General features: G+C 40.1%; 1 protein-coding gene across 1 annotated transcript; it reads right to left on the bottom strand.

Moving 5' to 3' along the window:
• Positions 1–9,438: 9,438 nt before the first annotated feature.
• On the bottom strand, positions 9,439–10,417 carry LOC133246869 (olfactory receptor 2A14-like). The gene has a single exon (XM_061415446.1). The coding sequence runs from the start codon at positions 10,369–10,371 to the stop codon at positions 9,439–9,441; it is 933 nt and encodes a 310-aa protein (XP_061271430.1). The 5' UTR covers positions 10,372–10,417.
• Between the last annotated feature and the right edge of the window lie 5,317 nt (positions 10,418–15,734).

Below are 15,734 nucleotides of genomic sequence, written 5' to 3'. Positions count from 1 at the left end.
TAGTTAGGATCTGATTACTGGCAAATGAAACAGAGACAAAATTACAGTTTCTTCATTTCCGTAAATGTGATTGCTTTTGGGGGGGGCGGGGTTCTGTGTAAATGGTATTAAGTTTGTGACATTGATTTTTGCTACAATGAAAGACCATAACTATATTACATAAAATGGAGATAGCAACATCTCTACTGAGAAATTCTTAGACACAGCTGAAATTCCTATACTTTGGCCACCTAATGTGAAGATCTGACTCATTGAAAAAGACCATGATGCTGGGGAAAATTGAGGGCCAAAGGAGAAGGGGGAAACAGGGGATGAGATGGTTGGATCGTATCACTGATTCAATGGACACAAGTTTGAGCAAACTCTGGAAGATAGTGAAGGACAGAGAAGCCTGGCGTGCTGCAATTCATGGGGTCCCAAAGAGTTGGACATGACTTAGCAACTAAACAACAGCAACAAGCACACATTTACTCTCTGAACATGAAGAACCATAATATTTGTTGAAGGTAACTCAGTCTATTACTATTCAGTAGGAATGTACGTTTATCACCTTTTGGTCTAGCTAATTTTGTGCCTGAATTAATAATTTTTAAATTTTTCCTTTTCATTACCATTATTATCATTTTTCTGTTAAAATTAAACAGCATAAAAATAAAATTGAATAAAGATTAAAACTCTTAAGCAGATACTGTACTGGAAGAAGCAAGAAAATGTCAGAAAAGTGATGCCCAAATCTTTGCCTTTCCAGTACAGTAAATAAAACAATAACAGCTCAGATAAGAAAAGGTTTGCATGGTCAGTATGAGTAATTCTGTCTACTGGGCCAGTCCTATAAGTTAGAAAGTTTCATGATCTATGGATTTTATTTATTTCTCCACCTCTCATTGGAAGTGTTGGAACTCAATCTATCTTCTTTATGACAGGAAAGTTATTTATATAAAATACTGTGATTTCAAATCTGATAATCATCACAACAGGGTGATACCCTAAGGATGGTTCTAAAAAAGATTAGATATATGGAAAACGTATTTCTTACATTATTTCAGCAAAGAAAAGATTTGCTGTAATTGTTATTAGAATTTTATTTTCTAAGGGAGGCTTCCCTGGACATCAATATCTTTGTTAGTTGCTCAGTCGTGTTTGACTCTTTGTGATATCATGGACTGTAGCCCTCCAGGCTCCTCTGTCCATGGAGTTCTCCAGGCAAGAATACTGGAGTGGGTAGCCATTCCCTTCTCCAGGGGATCTTCCCGACCCAGGGATTGAACCTAGGTCTCCTGCACTGCAAGCAGAGTCTTTACCATCTGAGCCACCAGGGAAGCCCAGCTGATACATAAAGTCATTTTATTAATTTGGCTGTTTCAGAGACAATGCCTGGATATAGAGCCTCTCATTGTCTGAGCCCCTTCTCATTGAGAGTGGGGCCAGCTTGAACCTCCACCACTCAGTTACACTGGGAGGTGATTTTGAGAGGGATGCTAAACACACACACACAGCTCAGTAGGCAGAAATTTCCTAAGGTCAGGGAGGGAGACATGCGTGTCTATTTTCCTACCTAAGATGCACAATATGAATGGGAGGAAAGATCACCCAGGGATGTCGTTCTTGTGCCCAGAGCCATGGTGGTGTCTGCTGCTGACTTGTCCTATCTCACCTACCTGTACTGGAAATCACCTCCCAGCATAAATCAATCTCTTCTACTCAAGGAGATGCTAGCTCTGGATTTCTCATAAGAATCTTCTTTGACCTAGAATAAAACCCCACAAGGGTGAGCACAGTACCTCTGAAATGGTTCAGAGTCCTGCTCCCTCAGCAGCTGTCAGAGGATTGAATTCCAGACACAGGATGGATTGCTTATTGGACTTGTTAAGGTTCTTCAAAGAACCCCAAGAGGCATAGGTTTTATTTTAGAATCAGATGAATTAAAAACATTCTGGAGTTTCTATTGAGAATTCAAATTCCCAGAAGGATCATAAGATACAACATATTTTTATCTTCTCTCTAAGGGGGAGTGGGGGAGGGATCCCTAAAATTTCCCTCTGCAGAAGAGCTAAGATTGTGTGGAATTGCCCATGGAGGAAAAATTCTAGAAAACAGTCGGAGCAGACACTAGCATCATACTGTCTCTACACACATTTTCAATATATCTAGAGTTATAAACCTGAGACAGATATCATAAATTACATTGCCAACTCCCTTCAAGTGATTGGTTTTAAGAACGTATGCTTCTCTACAATCCCCATGAAAGTATACATTTAGATGGTTGAGAGATGACTTTCCATGGAGTCTGTTATGACAGCCCTGAGACAGAACAGATCCTCCATGCCAAGATGTGTCTTTGTCTGCTGTACTGGTGAATAGATATTAATGAGGAAGGATTCTAACAGCCAAAAGCAATAATTATAAAACCCTTCTTATGTTTTAAGAAAATGTGCCAGATGCTTTATATCAGACTGTGTATTCTTTGCAACCTCATGGAGTGTAGCCTGGCAGGCCCCTCTGTCCATGTGATTTTTCCAGGCTAGACTACAGGAGTGGGTTACCATTCCCTTCTCCAGGGGATCTTCTTGACCCAGGGATCGAACCTGCATCTCTTGCATCTCCTGCATTGGCAGACAGATTCTTTACCTCTAATGCCACCTGGAACTACATAGTTTAATATCATCATTATCTTTTTACTGATGTGGAGACTGAAGTTTAAATATAAATTTAAGTTAAATTATAATATACAGACATATAAATTATCAATATAATTGCATATATTAATATATACTATATATATACTTAGATAAATAAATTATTTAGGGAAGTTTTTGATTCTTTAAGTGGGAATCTCTGAGAACTTTTCCAAGGGTCTGTGGGATCAAAAATATTTTTATAATAATATTTAGACACTTCTTGCCTTTTTCACTCTCAGTTAGTAGAGTTTCCCAGAAGCATCATGACATATAATAGTGCAACACACAGAATGTAGAAGACGATATAACAGCTAGATGTCCAAACATTTAGACATTTTTCAAAAATGTAAAATATAGCTACTGTTTTAACTGTTTTTTTGTCTTGTAAAAGATATTTTTCATAAAAATACAGTATATTATCATATAATGGAAATAGTTCTAAATGAATTAAAAGTAAATATTAAACAAATTCTCAGTTTCTATTATGACATATATCAACAAAGATAGCCACATAAATGTTTGTATCAGTAATTTTTAAGAGTTCAAAGGGGTCCCAACCAAAAAGTTTTATGCCCAAACTTTTTTGATGCCCAATCAAAAAGATTGAACTAAATGATAGATTAGCAATGGCCAGAGTTGGAAAATAAAGAATTTTATCTGATACCAAAATGTTTTTGTTTTCTATTCCTGCTGCAACAAATTAACACAAGTTTAATGGCTTAAAATAACATACCTACTGTCTCACAGTTTCCGTTGGTCAGCCATCCTGGCCCTGGTCGGGTGGATTCTCTGCACAGGCTGAAATCGAGGGTGTGGCTGGATCTGGAATCCTCATGTGAAGTCCTTGCATGAGGTGAGATTCATCTTCACACCAGAGCTCCCTGACTTCCTCCACTGCTGAAAGTTGTAGAAAACTCTCTGCTGTTAGAAGTGAAGTGAAAGTTGCTCAGTCTTGTCTGTCTCTTTGTGACCCCATGGATTATATAGTCCATGGAATTCTCCAGGCCAGAATACTGGAGTGGGTAGCCTTTTCTTCTCCAGAGGATCTTCCCAACGCAGGGATTGAACTCAGGTCTCCTGCATTGCAGGCAGATTCTTTACCAACTGAGCTATGAGTGTTAGAAGGCTCACCTGATTGGGTCAGTTCAGTTAAGTTCAGTTCAGTCACTCAGTCATGTCTGACTCTTTGCGACCCGATGGCCTGCAGCACACCAGGCTTCCCTGTCCATCACCAACTCCTGGAGCCTACTCAAACTCATGCCCATTGAGTTGGTGATGCCATCCAACCATCTCATCTTCAGTTGTCCCCTTCTCTTCCTGCCTTCAATCTTTCCTAGCATTAGGGTCTTTTCCAGTGAGTCAGTTCTTCGCATCAGGTGGCCAAAATATTGGAGTTACAGCTTCAACATCAGTTCTTCCAATGAATATTCAAGACTGATTTCCTTTAGGATCGACTGGTTTGATCTCCTTGCAGTCCAAGGGACTCACAAGAGTCTTCTCTAACACTACAGTTCAAAAGCCTCAATTCTTTGGCACTCAGCTTTCTTTATGGTCCAACTCTCACATCCATACATGACCACTGGAAAAACCATAGCCTTGACTAGATGGACCTTTGTTGGCAAAGTAATGTCTCTGCTTTTTAACATGCTGTCTAGGTTGATCATAACTTCTCTTTCAAGGAGCAAGCATCTTTTAATTTTATGGCTGCACTCACCATCTGCCATGATTTTGGAGCCCTCCAAAATAAAATCTGTCACTTTTTCCATTGTTTCCCCATCTATTCACTATGAAGTGATAGGACCAGATGCCATGATCTTAGTTTTCTGAATGTTGAATTTGAAGCCAATTTTTCACTCTCCTCTTTCACTTTCATCAAGAGGCTCTTTAGTTCTTCACTTTCTGCCATAAGTTCTTCTTCATTTTCTGCCTGACTGGGGCAGGCCCCAGGATAACTTCCATTTTTTGTTGTTTAGTCACTAAGTTGTATCTGACTGTCAGTGCTAAAAGATAGCCTCCATGCTTCACATCAATCGGTTTGTAAAATCCCTTCTCAGCAGTACCCAGATTAGTGCTTGATTGTTAATCAAAGAAAACCAGATATCTCAGGGAATTTAGTGCTTTTCTGTGTATGAGAAGATGGAAGCTGGGCTTACTGAAATAATTTCTTTCATATGCACCTAATCTATCTGGGGCCACTATCCTGTTTTCACATCCTGAACTTCCTTTCCTCAGGGCTCACTGTAGGGAGGGGCTACAGTCTGATGGCTGTTATAAAGCAGGTGTTGTTCTTCCTTTTGGGTTTCCTCCCTGGGCTCAGAAACTCACATTTGAAGGCCCCAAATCGCTGATGACTGTGACATTCTTGTTTACCAGTATGGCAGGAAATATTTCATTTCACAATGCCAAACATTTGGAGGAATGAGTGTAGGATAAGAGTAACCTCAAAGGAACATGCATATCCTATAAAGTCATGATACACATTTTCACATTTTTGTACTATTTTGACTATTTTTTCCCCTTTGAGCTTATAAGTTTATGCAAAATTATTTGGCATAGAATTGAGCTGATGGCTAGCTAAATAAAGTTCTTCTTCAGGCCAGCCATTTTCCATTGGTATTAGATTCTGAGGTGGCTTTAACCTAATCTCCCAATACATTTGATCATCAGTATCAATATCAATGACTACCTATTTATATAAGGTAGTCAAATCTTTGCGATTTCCCTGGTGGATCAGTTGGTAAAGAATCTCCCTGCAATGCATGAGACTCAGGTTCGATCCCTGGGTGGGGAAGATCCCCTGGAGAAGGAAATAGCAACCCACTCCAGTATTCTTGCTTGAAAAAATCCCATGGACAGAGGAGCCTGGTGGGATACAGTCCATGGGGTCACAAAGAGCCAGACACGTCTGAGTATCTGAGCATATATATATTTGAATCTTAGTAATCAGCCAATGCTAAACCATATTACTGTCATGGTACAATTCAGTTTTCATTTCAGAACCTATCAGTAACAATCAGAGGTCTTTGCCTCTCCAACAGATCTGGCACTTGTCCATATACCAGATTAGCATTATGGACAAGTGTCATTACAGTTAGCCATGACTCACTTATTTCTGGGTTCCAAGTCAGTAGGGGACAAAGCCAGTTACCCTGTCTCAATTTAGAGGCTTGTACTAAAGCTAGCTTCTTTTGTAGGCTGTTATATAGTGGGGCCTGCTTCTCTGCCTGCCCCACCATGAGGAGGAGGACACAGTGATATTCAGACTAACTGTACTACAGGTATGCCTTCTTCTGATCTACTCTTCACAGTTGAGCATACACTCATTATGTTTCAGCGAAAATTACAAACACTGCCAGAGGAACTAAGTTCCAAGGTCTGTAAGATCCCCATAACTGTGTTCCTTTGGCTCCAGCAACTAGAATGGAAGGGCTTTGTCTCATGGTTACTTTAGTCTCCATCTGGATCAAAACTGTCAAGAGGTCTTGAGTAAGGGCTGAGTGCTAGCAGTATCCAGCTATATTTGCTGAGTCTGTCTGATCCATTTCACTAAGGTCTCATTCTATTTCCAGGCTGACTCTTATCCCTTACTTTTTTCCTAGAAGAGAATTCCCTCTAATCTTCTCATTCTAGTTAAAAATATATATATTTTTTTCAACTGGCTGTCACACCTCATTAAAAGTGAATTCAGCATGTTCAGTGATGCCTAGATGGCCACCTTTCTCTTTTAAAGCCATTCTTTGGTTTTGTGGGACAATCCACCATGCTGTGGTTATCACTGTGTATTAATAACATGAGTACAGTTACAAGTATGTTTTGCTACCCCCAAAATATTGGGTCCTCCATATAGGGCTTGCTAGCCTACCTAAATGTAATTTAGTCTGAACATGCTTCAAGGCCTTCAAAAATTTTCCTCTTTTCAGGGTGGGGCTATTTCTCAAGAAATTCACACCTGCCATGTGAAGTCTATAGTTTATTCCTGTCGGAAGCCCATTGTCTCTCCTCTTCTGTTTTAACAGCTTTCCATCCACAAAAATGGAGGTGATGAGTATCTGTGCATAGTATACCGTGGTCTGCTAGGAATGAAACTAATATACTTTGTCCACTATAACCAAGGACCTTTCTAAGCATTTGATCATCAACGTTTATAGTTAACACAGTGATTGATCAGCTGAAAATTGTGTTACATGGTCTAACGGCCACAAGGAGAATGGGTCTCAGAAATTTTCTTCCCAGTGAAATCTTTTCTAATAGAAGCAACCTGAAGAATGAGAATCAAAAGTTACTGCTACACAACTAGAGTTCCATTCAGTCACCAACAATGGATCCAGTTTATCATCATATCACAAGACCAACATCTTATCTCAAATCATAAGACCAGCCAGTACAATGGTGCTCATGGATTGCATGCTTCCATCTGACCTTGTTAAATTCCAAAAGTAGGGTTGGTGTTGGCAAACATATGACTTCCCATTTTTGTGCATCTGGCATAATTGTGTTAAGAGACAACATCACCCTCCAGCTGTGAGCCTCTCTCTTAAAAAACATACAACCTAAATGGTGCAAGTTCTGTTTTATGTGGGGACATTTCTGAGGACTATAGCCTGAGGAAGGCAATCTGTCAGACAACTCCAAAAATGTTGTCATCAACTAGCCACAAGCTCTACAGCTGGTGGTGCGTCCTGAGGGGAGCTCAGGATGGAGAAGAACAAGATACTGGCTCTATATACTTAAGATGCAAAACCAAGGAATGATTACAATGAGCCCAGACTCTTGCATCTTCTTATATGAAGAAAAGCACTACAGTCATTAACTTAAAATGTTTTCTTTTGGGTAAAATTTTTTTTTATTTTGCCTTATAGATCAGAGATTCATCATTTCATGAGCATGAAGTTTGCAACTGAAAACTATTCTTTCTTTTTTCAGATAACTTCATATATTTCTTCTTTAATATATGTTTTAAGTAAGACAAATGCAAGTCAGAAATGTCCAGTTCTTTTTGTGAGAAGATAGCGAAAGATATTTCAAATCAAATTGCAGATCAATTTGTCAGGGGAATATTTTAATACCAGGGAATTGTTAAAAACTGAGAGAAAAACTGCACTTAGTTGTATGCAATTCAGAAATGGGGATGTTAATTTTCAAACTGAGGAAAACCAAGAAAGCAACAAGAAAACAATAAAGCATACTACTGTATAGCACTTGTTATTTCAAGAAAGAAGAGAGGCCAGAAAGACTTAAAATGAGATTACTGAAAGTAAGATAGCGTGGGTTCAAAATATTAGAGAATTCTTGCCTTGAGAATTCTCCTGTGCATTCAGTCTACCTGATTTCCTTCTTTACATGGTTAAGATTTATCTATTATAAGAACTCCAACTTACTCATATAAACCGCTTACTTCAGGGTTTCCTGCAGAAATGCCAATAAAGGCAGTAGTTTAACCTTCCTCCTTATGCTGTCTTCTGCCTCCTGACCACCAGCTGTGTCCCCCATGTGACCCCACATGGTGGGCCATGTCTCCTGTCCCCGACCTAAATGTATAATAAACCTTGCTTTTGTCTAAGCCTTTCTTTTGTCCCCTCCTGTGATCAGACTAACATTTTCAAAAAGTACATGGTCTGTAATTTGTATTTCTTTTTTTTTTCAATCATGACTTTGACAAGTAGAATAATTAATTTTCAAAAAATCCAATATTTACCAATTTTTCAAATTTTATGTCTTGTACTTTTTGGATCATCTCTAAGAACCTATGCCTATCCAGGGTCATGAATAGTTATCTATTTTATTTTCTAAGGTCTATATAGCCTCTGATTATATGTTTAGGTCTATTGTTGTTGTTTTTCAGTGGCTAAGTCATGTCTGACTCTATGCAAACCCATGAACTGCAACACACCAGGCTTCCCTGTCCATCACCAACTCCCAGAGCTTGCTCAAACCCATGTCCATTGAGTCAATGATGCCATCCAACCATCTCATTCTCTGTAACCCCCTCCTCCTCCTGCCTTCAATCTTTCCCAGCATCAGGGTGTTTTCTAGTGAGTCAGCTCTTCACATCAGGTGGCCAGAGTATTGGAGCTTCAGCTTTAGCATCAGTCCTCCCAATGAATATTCAAGGTTGATTTCTTTATAATTGACTGGTTTGATCTCCTTGCTGTCCAGGGGACTCCCAAGAGTCTTCTCTAGCACCACAATTCAGAAGCGCCAATTAGGTCTATAAGTAAGTAAGTAAATGAAAGTCATTCAGTCATGTCTGACTCTTTGCAACCCCATGGAATATATAGTCCGTGGACTTCTCCAGGCCAGAATACTGGAGTGGGTAGGCTTTCACTTCTCCAGGAGATCTTCCCAACCCAGGGATCAAACCCAGGTCTTCCACATTGCAGGCAGATTTACCAGCTGAGCCACAAGGGAAGTCCAGTTAGATCTATAATATGCTATAATATTGTAGCATTACAGCTAAAGGCAAAAAATGCCCCTACCATATTTCAGGGGCTTAACAGGTGGCGCTAGTGGTAAAGAACCCACCTGCCAAAGCAGGAGACATAAGAGACGGGTTTGATCCCTGAATTGGGAAGATCCCCTGAAGGAAGTCATTGCAACCCATTCCAGTATTCTTGCCTGGAGAATCTCATGGACAGAGGAGCCTGGCGGACTATAGTCCATAGGGTTGCACAGAGTCAGACACAACTAAAGCAACTTAGTGTGCATTCACCATACTTCAGAGAGAACAAAGTTCCTCCTGCATGTTGCCCTTTGATATTCTTCACATTAGCCTGTCCTTCCACAGCACTCTCCTAAAGGCAGCTTTGACCTCTTTGCTCCTCAAGCTGTAGATCAGCGGGTTCAGCATGGGGTTGAAAAGACTGTAGAACAGGGAAAGGACCTTCTGCTGCTCCTCAGGGTGGTGGGACTTGGGGGCCATGTACATGATGATGGCACTGCCAAAGAAGAGCCCAACCACGCAGAGGTGGGAGGAGCAGGTGGAGAAGGCCTTCCTGCGGCCCTCAGGGGACTGGATCCTCAGGATGGCGGCCAGGATGCGCACATAGGAGCCCAGCACCAGGCAGAGGGGCCCCAGTAAGATAAAAACACAGGCCAAAAAGATGACAACTTGGTTGAGCCAGGTGTCAGCACAGGCCAGCTTGAGGACAGACAGGATTTCACAGAAGAAGTGGTTGATTTCATGAGGCCCACAGAAGGGCAGCCTCAGAAAGAGAACTAAGTGGACCAGGGCCAAGAGGAAGCTTAACACCCAGGATGTGATGGCCAAGACAGTGCACACTCTCCAGCTCATGGTGATAACATAATGGAGGGGGTGGCAGATGGCCACATACCTGTCATAGGACATCACCACCAAAATCAAGCACTCTGTGTGAGCAAAAGCTAGATACAGAAATGTCTGCATAATGCAGGGAACAAAAGAGATGGTTCTTTTCTGACTCACAAGATTTGCCAGCATCTTGGGGACATTGTTGGAGGCATAGGATATGTCGATGATGGCCAAGTGTGAGAGAAAGAAGTACATGGGGGTGTGCAGTCTTGAGTCTAAGCAGATAAGCCCCAGGATGACTCCATTCCCCAGAAGGGTGAGGGTGTAGAAGAGAGAGAAAAGTCCAAAGAGGAAAAACTCCAGTGCTGAATCGACCTGGAATCCCAGGAGGGTGACTTCTGTGATCCATGTCTGATTGCCTCCCATGCTCCTGGGTAGAGACAGAGAAGCTGCCCTCTGGGACAGGAAGGTCAGAGCTGCAGGGAAATCAAGACACAAAATACCTTCTGAGTGTAACAAAGTGAGCATTTGGAAATGTATTACTTTGGATGGATTTCCTACAATTTATTGTTAGATATAGTGTTAAAACTAATTCTGTGTGCTCATATTTATCAGAAAAAGTTATCCTTGTATCAAAGAAATAATAGCATATATATGTAACATTTATTATAGATAATAAAATGTAATAGGATGTATTATTATATACTCTACCTAACAGAATGCACATTTGCATGCACACATACAAAGTTTGGGAGAATTCAAGTTTTCTGGCTTCCCTTCAAGGCTATGAGTCTTGATTATTAATGCAGTTAGAAGAAAGAGAACCCTGACAAACCATCTCTAAAAAGAGAGAGTTTTGTTTTCTAGGCTTGCCTGTCTTCTTGGTCCAAGATATGAAGTTATTAGGGTCCCCTGTTCTTTACATGTTGCTTTGGTTTACATATCCCTTTACTTCTCATTTGCTTTTCTATCCACTAGCTTCAGATTTGAAGTCCTTAGAAATATTTGATAACTTCTTAAAACAAATTGTTCCTTGCACAGGAATAAGTAAAGGCAAAATCTTGAGCAAAAAGGATTTGTTGAGTTCTAGGTACAGAAAAAAAAAGTCCAATATTCCTGAATCATAGTGACAAAGAGGCTGTAAATACTCATTGTTATCTTACTGATATTTTAAACAATTTCAAACTGACACAAAATTTGTAAGTTGGAATGCATTTAAATATTTGGTTATTTCTATAATAGAATATTATATAGCCATTTAAAAGGATAATATAGACTTTTCTATTGTGATAAAAATTTTTCCACATAAAGTCAAAGCATGCGGAGAAGGCAATGGCACCCCACTCCAGTACTCTTGCCTGGAAAATCCATGGACAGAGGAGCCTGGTAGGCTGAAGTCCATGGGGTTGCTAAGAGTCAGACACGACTGAGCGACTTCACTTTCACTTTTCTCTTTCATGCGTTGGAGAAGGAAATGGCAACCCACTCCAGTATTCTTGCCTGGAGAATCCCAGGGACGGCGGAGCCTGGTGGGCTGCAGTCTATGGGGTCGCACAGAGTCGGACATGACTGAAGCGACTTAGCATACATAAATGTATTTGGGATCTATTTGCATACATGAAGGAAAACTCTGTAATTTAAACACGAAACTCTTTACATTGATTATCTCTAGAGAGTAGGATTATATGGGAACTTACCTTTTGAATATATTATATGGTCACTGTTTGTTTTTTAATAAATGTGCATTACCAAAAAAAGACATTTAAAAAATCTGCTGTGTAATACAGAAGCAAAGTTGCACATTTTTCTTGCTTATTCAAAAGTAGTACTCAGGAAGTTGTAACAGGAATGTCAAACCTGAGCAGATTCTTAAAGGTTTAAATGGAGGAAATGAGTCACCATGTTACGTTAACTGAAAAATAGTTAACATATGACAGGAAAGAGGAAATTAAAAATTTCAATCTCATTTTTGTTTACTGAGATATTTTTTCTGAATTGTCCTGATAAATATGATCTTCCATTGAGTCAAAGTAGAAAAAGATTTCAAATCAAGTTGAAAATTACTTCAACATCCACCTAAATGTGAAAAGGAGCACGAGAAAAGAACTGTTTTGAAGTTGCACAGGAGAAAAATATTGACATAATCGATCAGTGACATGAAATTGCAAATTCCAAAGACATTTGTCCTCTGCCTATGAGTTCTGTGTCTCATCCCACATGAATCTGGTGTTTCTTTTAGAAGGAGGTGGTCTATTACACTAATTCCAAAGTCTAGGGTCAACACTTTACTGGATCTCTGAAGAAATGGCAGCAAATTATGGTCAGTAAGTATCTCACCAAGTCACTCAAATGTTATTAACTAATTTTTAGCTGATATATTTTTAGCTTTTATTAATTGATTTATTTTAAAATTCGTGCAAACAGAGCATAGTTACAGGATATGTATCAAATTTCTAATTAGCAGATACAAAATGGGAAACTGTCTAATTTTCTGGATGGTACAAATTTAATGACAGAATAGAATTTGGCACTTTAGGAACATATCAAATATTGTATTAATAGGTCTAAGACTCAGGCTAAATAGGAAGGCTCAGGGAGCTCTTAATACCTGAGACTTCCAGAATTATGGATATTTTGTAAATCTTTAAGACTCTTTTTGAGTAAGCAGTTTCTGTCATCAAGGAGAGCAAGGAACAAAAGCATTAACAGAAAATTATATAATGAACTTCAGAAAAAGTCTCATATGCTTGTCTTTACTGTGGCCCTTGATGCAAAGAAATAATTCACTGGAAAAGACCCGGATGCTGTGAAAGATTGATGGCAGGGGGAGAAGAGGACAGGATGACAGAGGATGAGATGGTTGAGTTCTCATCACAGACTCATGTGATGTGAGATGGCATCACAGACTCAATGGACATGAGTCTGAGCAAGCTCCAGGAGATGGCAAAGGACAGGAAGCCTGGTGTGCTGCAGTGCATGGGGTTGCAAAGAGTCCTACACGATTTAACAGCAAGAGCTAATAACCACACAGAAAGCTGGAAAAACTAAATTTCTTTCCAAAGAGAATGTTTAAAGGAGTTATGGGAGATCTCCAGAAAGGGAAGGTAGGTAAGAGCTTGAAGAGGAAGGAAGAGCAGGCTGAATCAGGACCTGAGATGGATCCTGGGGGAGCAACCAAGGCAGAGCCCAGTGGGCTCAGCTGTGATGTGATGTCTGGGTTCCTGCTGCACCTAAAAGGGGCCTCGGGAAGCAGGCACAGGGATGCTTCAGTATCAAATACGCAAGTCAGTAGCCTCCTTTCCCCAAATGATTAGAATTGTTTGAGTTCATAATTGAAATAATCTGCAATTATAGAGCAGAGAAGGCGATGGCACCCCACTCCAGTACTCTTGCCTGGAAAATCCCATGGACGGAGGAGTCTGGTAGGCTGCAGTCCATGGGGTCGCTAAGAGTTGGACACAACTGAGCAACTTGACTTTCACTTTTCACTTTCATGCATTGAAGAAGGAAATGGCAACCCATTCCAGTGTTCTTGCCTGGAGAATCCCAGGGGTGGGGGAGCCTGGTGGGCTGCCATCTATGGGTCACACAGAGTCGGACACGACTGATGTGACTTAGCAGCAGCAGCAGCAATTATAGAGTTTTACATATAATATTTTGGTTAAATATTTTTGAATGAAACCAGTAGCCTAGAAAAAAATTTTTATTTTCAAATGTCAGGAATAATTAATAAGGCAAATATTTCTTAGTGGAAATGCTTCCTCCATCAGTTATGAGCTCCAGACAAACCATATGTAACACTGGGTGTAGAAAGGTTGTGAGGAGACAGCTCTACAGTGGTGGCTGTCTGCTTAAACTATTAATGATCGGGACCTTTGTGAGAACAAGATAGAAAAAATAGAATAAAGAAAGCAATTTTCTCCCCTTTAAATATGCAATGATTTCTTGCATTTTTAAAATGATAGTTCAAGAAGTCAGATTTTTCTTTCCTCTGAGAAAACTCCTGTGGCAGAAAGAGAGACACGGGAAATGAAGATGCCTTTAAGGGTCCACCCTGCTGCACCTTAAGGAAAGTGCGCTGTCCTGCACAGAATGAGGGAAAACATATCATGGATACATCACTTTGTTCTCCCATAGCAGGAAAATCAGCAGGGACTGAAAAGACCAGGGTCCCTAAATAAGGATGAAGGCAGACCATCGCGCCCATCTCCACTCTGCAGGGGAACCAGGTGACCCTGAGTCACTGATTCTCAGCCTCATTGTTTTCATCTGGAAGCTGGTGAGAGCAGGGTCTAAGGGGCTGATGTGAAGAATAAATAGCACTAGCTGGTACACAGTAGGAGTTTACCAGATGTCAGCAGATACTAATAGTATTAAAGACAGCACAAAATTCAAGGAGAATCTAAATTATTGGGATTGGTAATTAATATCAATCATGATATTGTAAAGTCCTCCACACTTGCTTTCCTTTTTGGTTATGTTTAAGTAAGAAAACATATGATTTTAATTTCATTTGTATTGATGTTTTATATGCTGATTTTTAAGTTAAAAAGGATTTTAAAGAAATAGAAGAATCTTTAAAGTAGCCTCACTCTTGGAGTGAAGGAGAAAATACAGGTTTTAAAACTCAAAATGCAGTTCAGCTATACCAAATATACCAACGTGAGACAGAGAGTAAACCCTATGAAATGAAAGGGGGCCATGCTTAGGATATTTTGCATCGACCTGAAGTAAAAGTTTTTATTGATCACTCTCTCAGAGTGAGTGCCCTGGGGCTGACAAAGTCAAAGCTCTGGGGCAGGACAGATTATGTAAGTCTTCTGACTTACTCAGAAATTACTTACCATCTGAATTACTTACTTCACCACTCAGCTTGATCCTCATGAGTAGCATAATGTAAAAAAAAAAAAAAAAAAAAAAACTTGGATTCTCGGCCTGACTATCTGGGACCTACTCAAAACTTTGGCAGGCAAATCTTGTACCTCTCTGTATCTCTCCATTCGTCAATTCCCCCATCTCATAGGAGAGTTGAAAATTTAAATGAATTAACTCAAACAAGACACTTAACAAGAGTTTAAGCATATATCATGAGAGATTTGAAAGCCATTATTGGAGAGTAACTTTTGGATCCAGTCATCATAATGAAACATTAATATCCTATTAAAATAAGGAACAGAGAGTGTGTACAGCAACAGATACTGGGCTTTTCCAGTAAGAAATGTCATCTCTTGCCTGAATACATGAGAAATGGGGCCTGTTTGGCCAGAAAATATTTTTGAAAGTCCACAAGGGCAGGCAGTCAATACATGGGAAAGGAAGACAAAGCTACTGGCCAGCAAACCACTTACCTCTGCCTTCAGGATTGTTTCATTTGTAGAAAAGGCATTTGAGTCACATGTCTGTGAAGTTCATTGTAGCCCTTGAGCCAGATCATGCACGGCATGGATGACTAGCTGATCCCTCTTCTCTGAAACAGTCATGAGGAAAACCAAGAGACATCATAGCAGGATGATGAAGGGGACACAGACACGGGTCTTGGAGGTCAGAGGAGTCAAGGCCACACCATGGGGAGAGGTAGGGGTCCTTAGAAATGCCCAGAGGATCTTGTAAAGAAAGGCTTAGGGTACACATAAGGCATTCAGACCCTTATACCGGGACCAGTCATTTCATTCCTCCTCCTTTCTCATTTCCACCTGAAAACCCTTTTCACGACTAATGAACTCTCTAGTCTAGAACTCTCTAGAACTCAAAAGTGGAATCTGTGTTCTTCTCTTCAGCATGGCCTTGGA

The sequence above is a fragment of the Bos javanicus genome, chromosome 4 (assembly GCF_032452875.1).
Source record: "Bos javanicus breed banteng chromosome 4, ARS-OSU_banteng_1.0, whole genome shotgun sequence".
Classification (NCBI taxonomy): domain Eukaryota; kingdom Metazoa; phylum Chordata; class Mammalia; order Artiodactyla; family Bovidae; genus Bos; species Bos javanicus.
The sequence above is the reverse complement of the archived record's forward strand: the minus strand, read 5'-3'. Positions and strand labels throughout refer to the sequence as shown.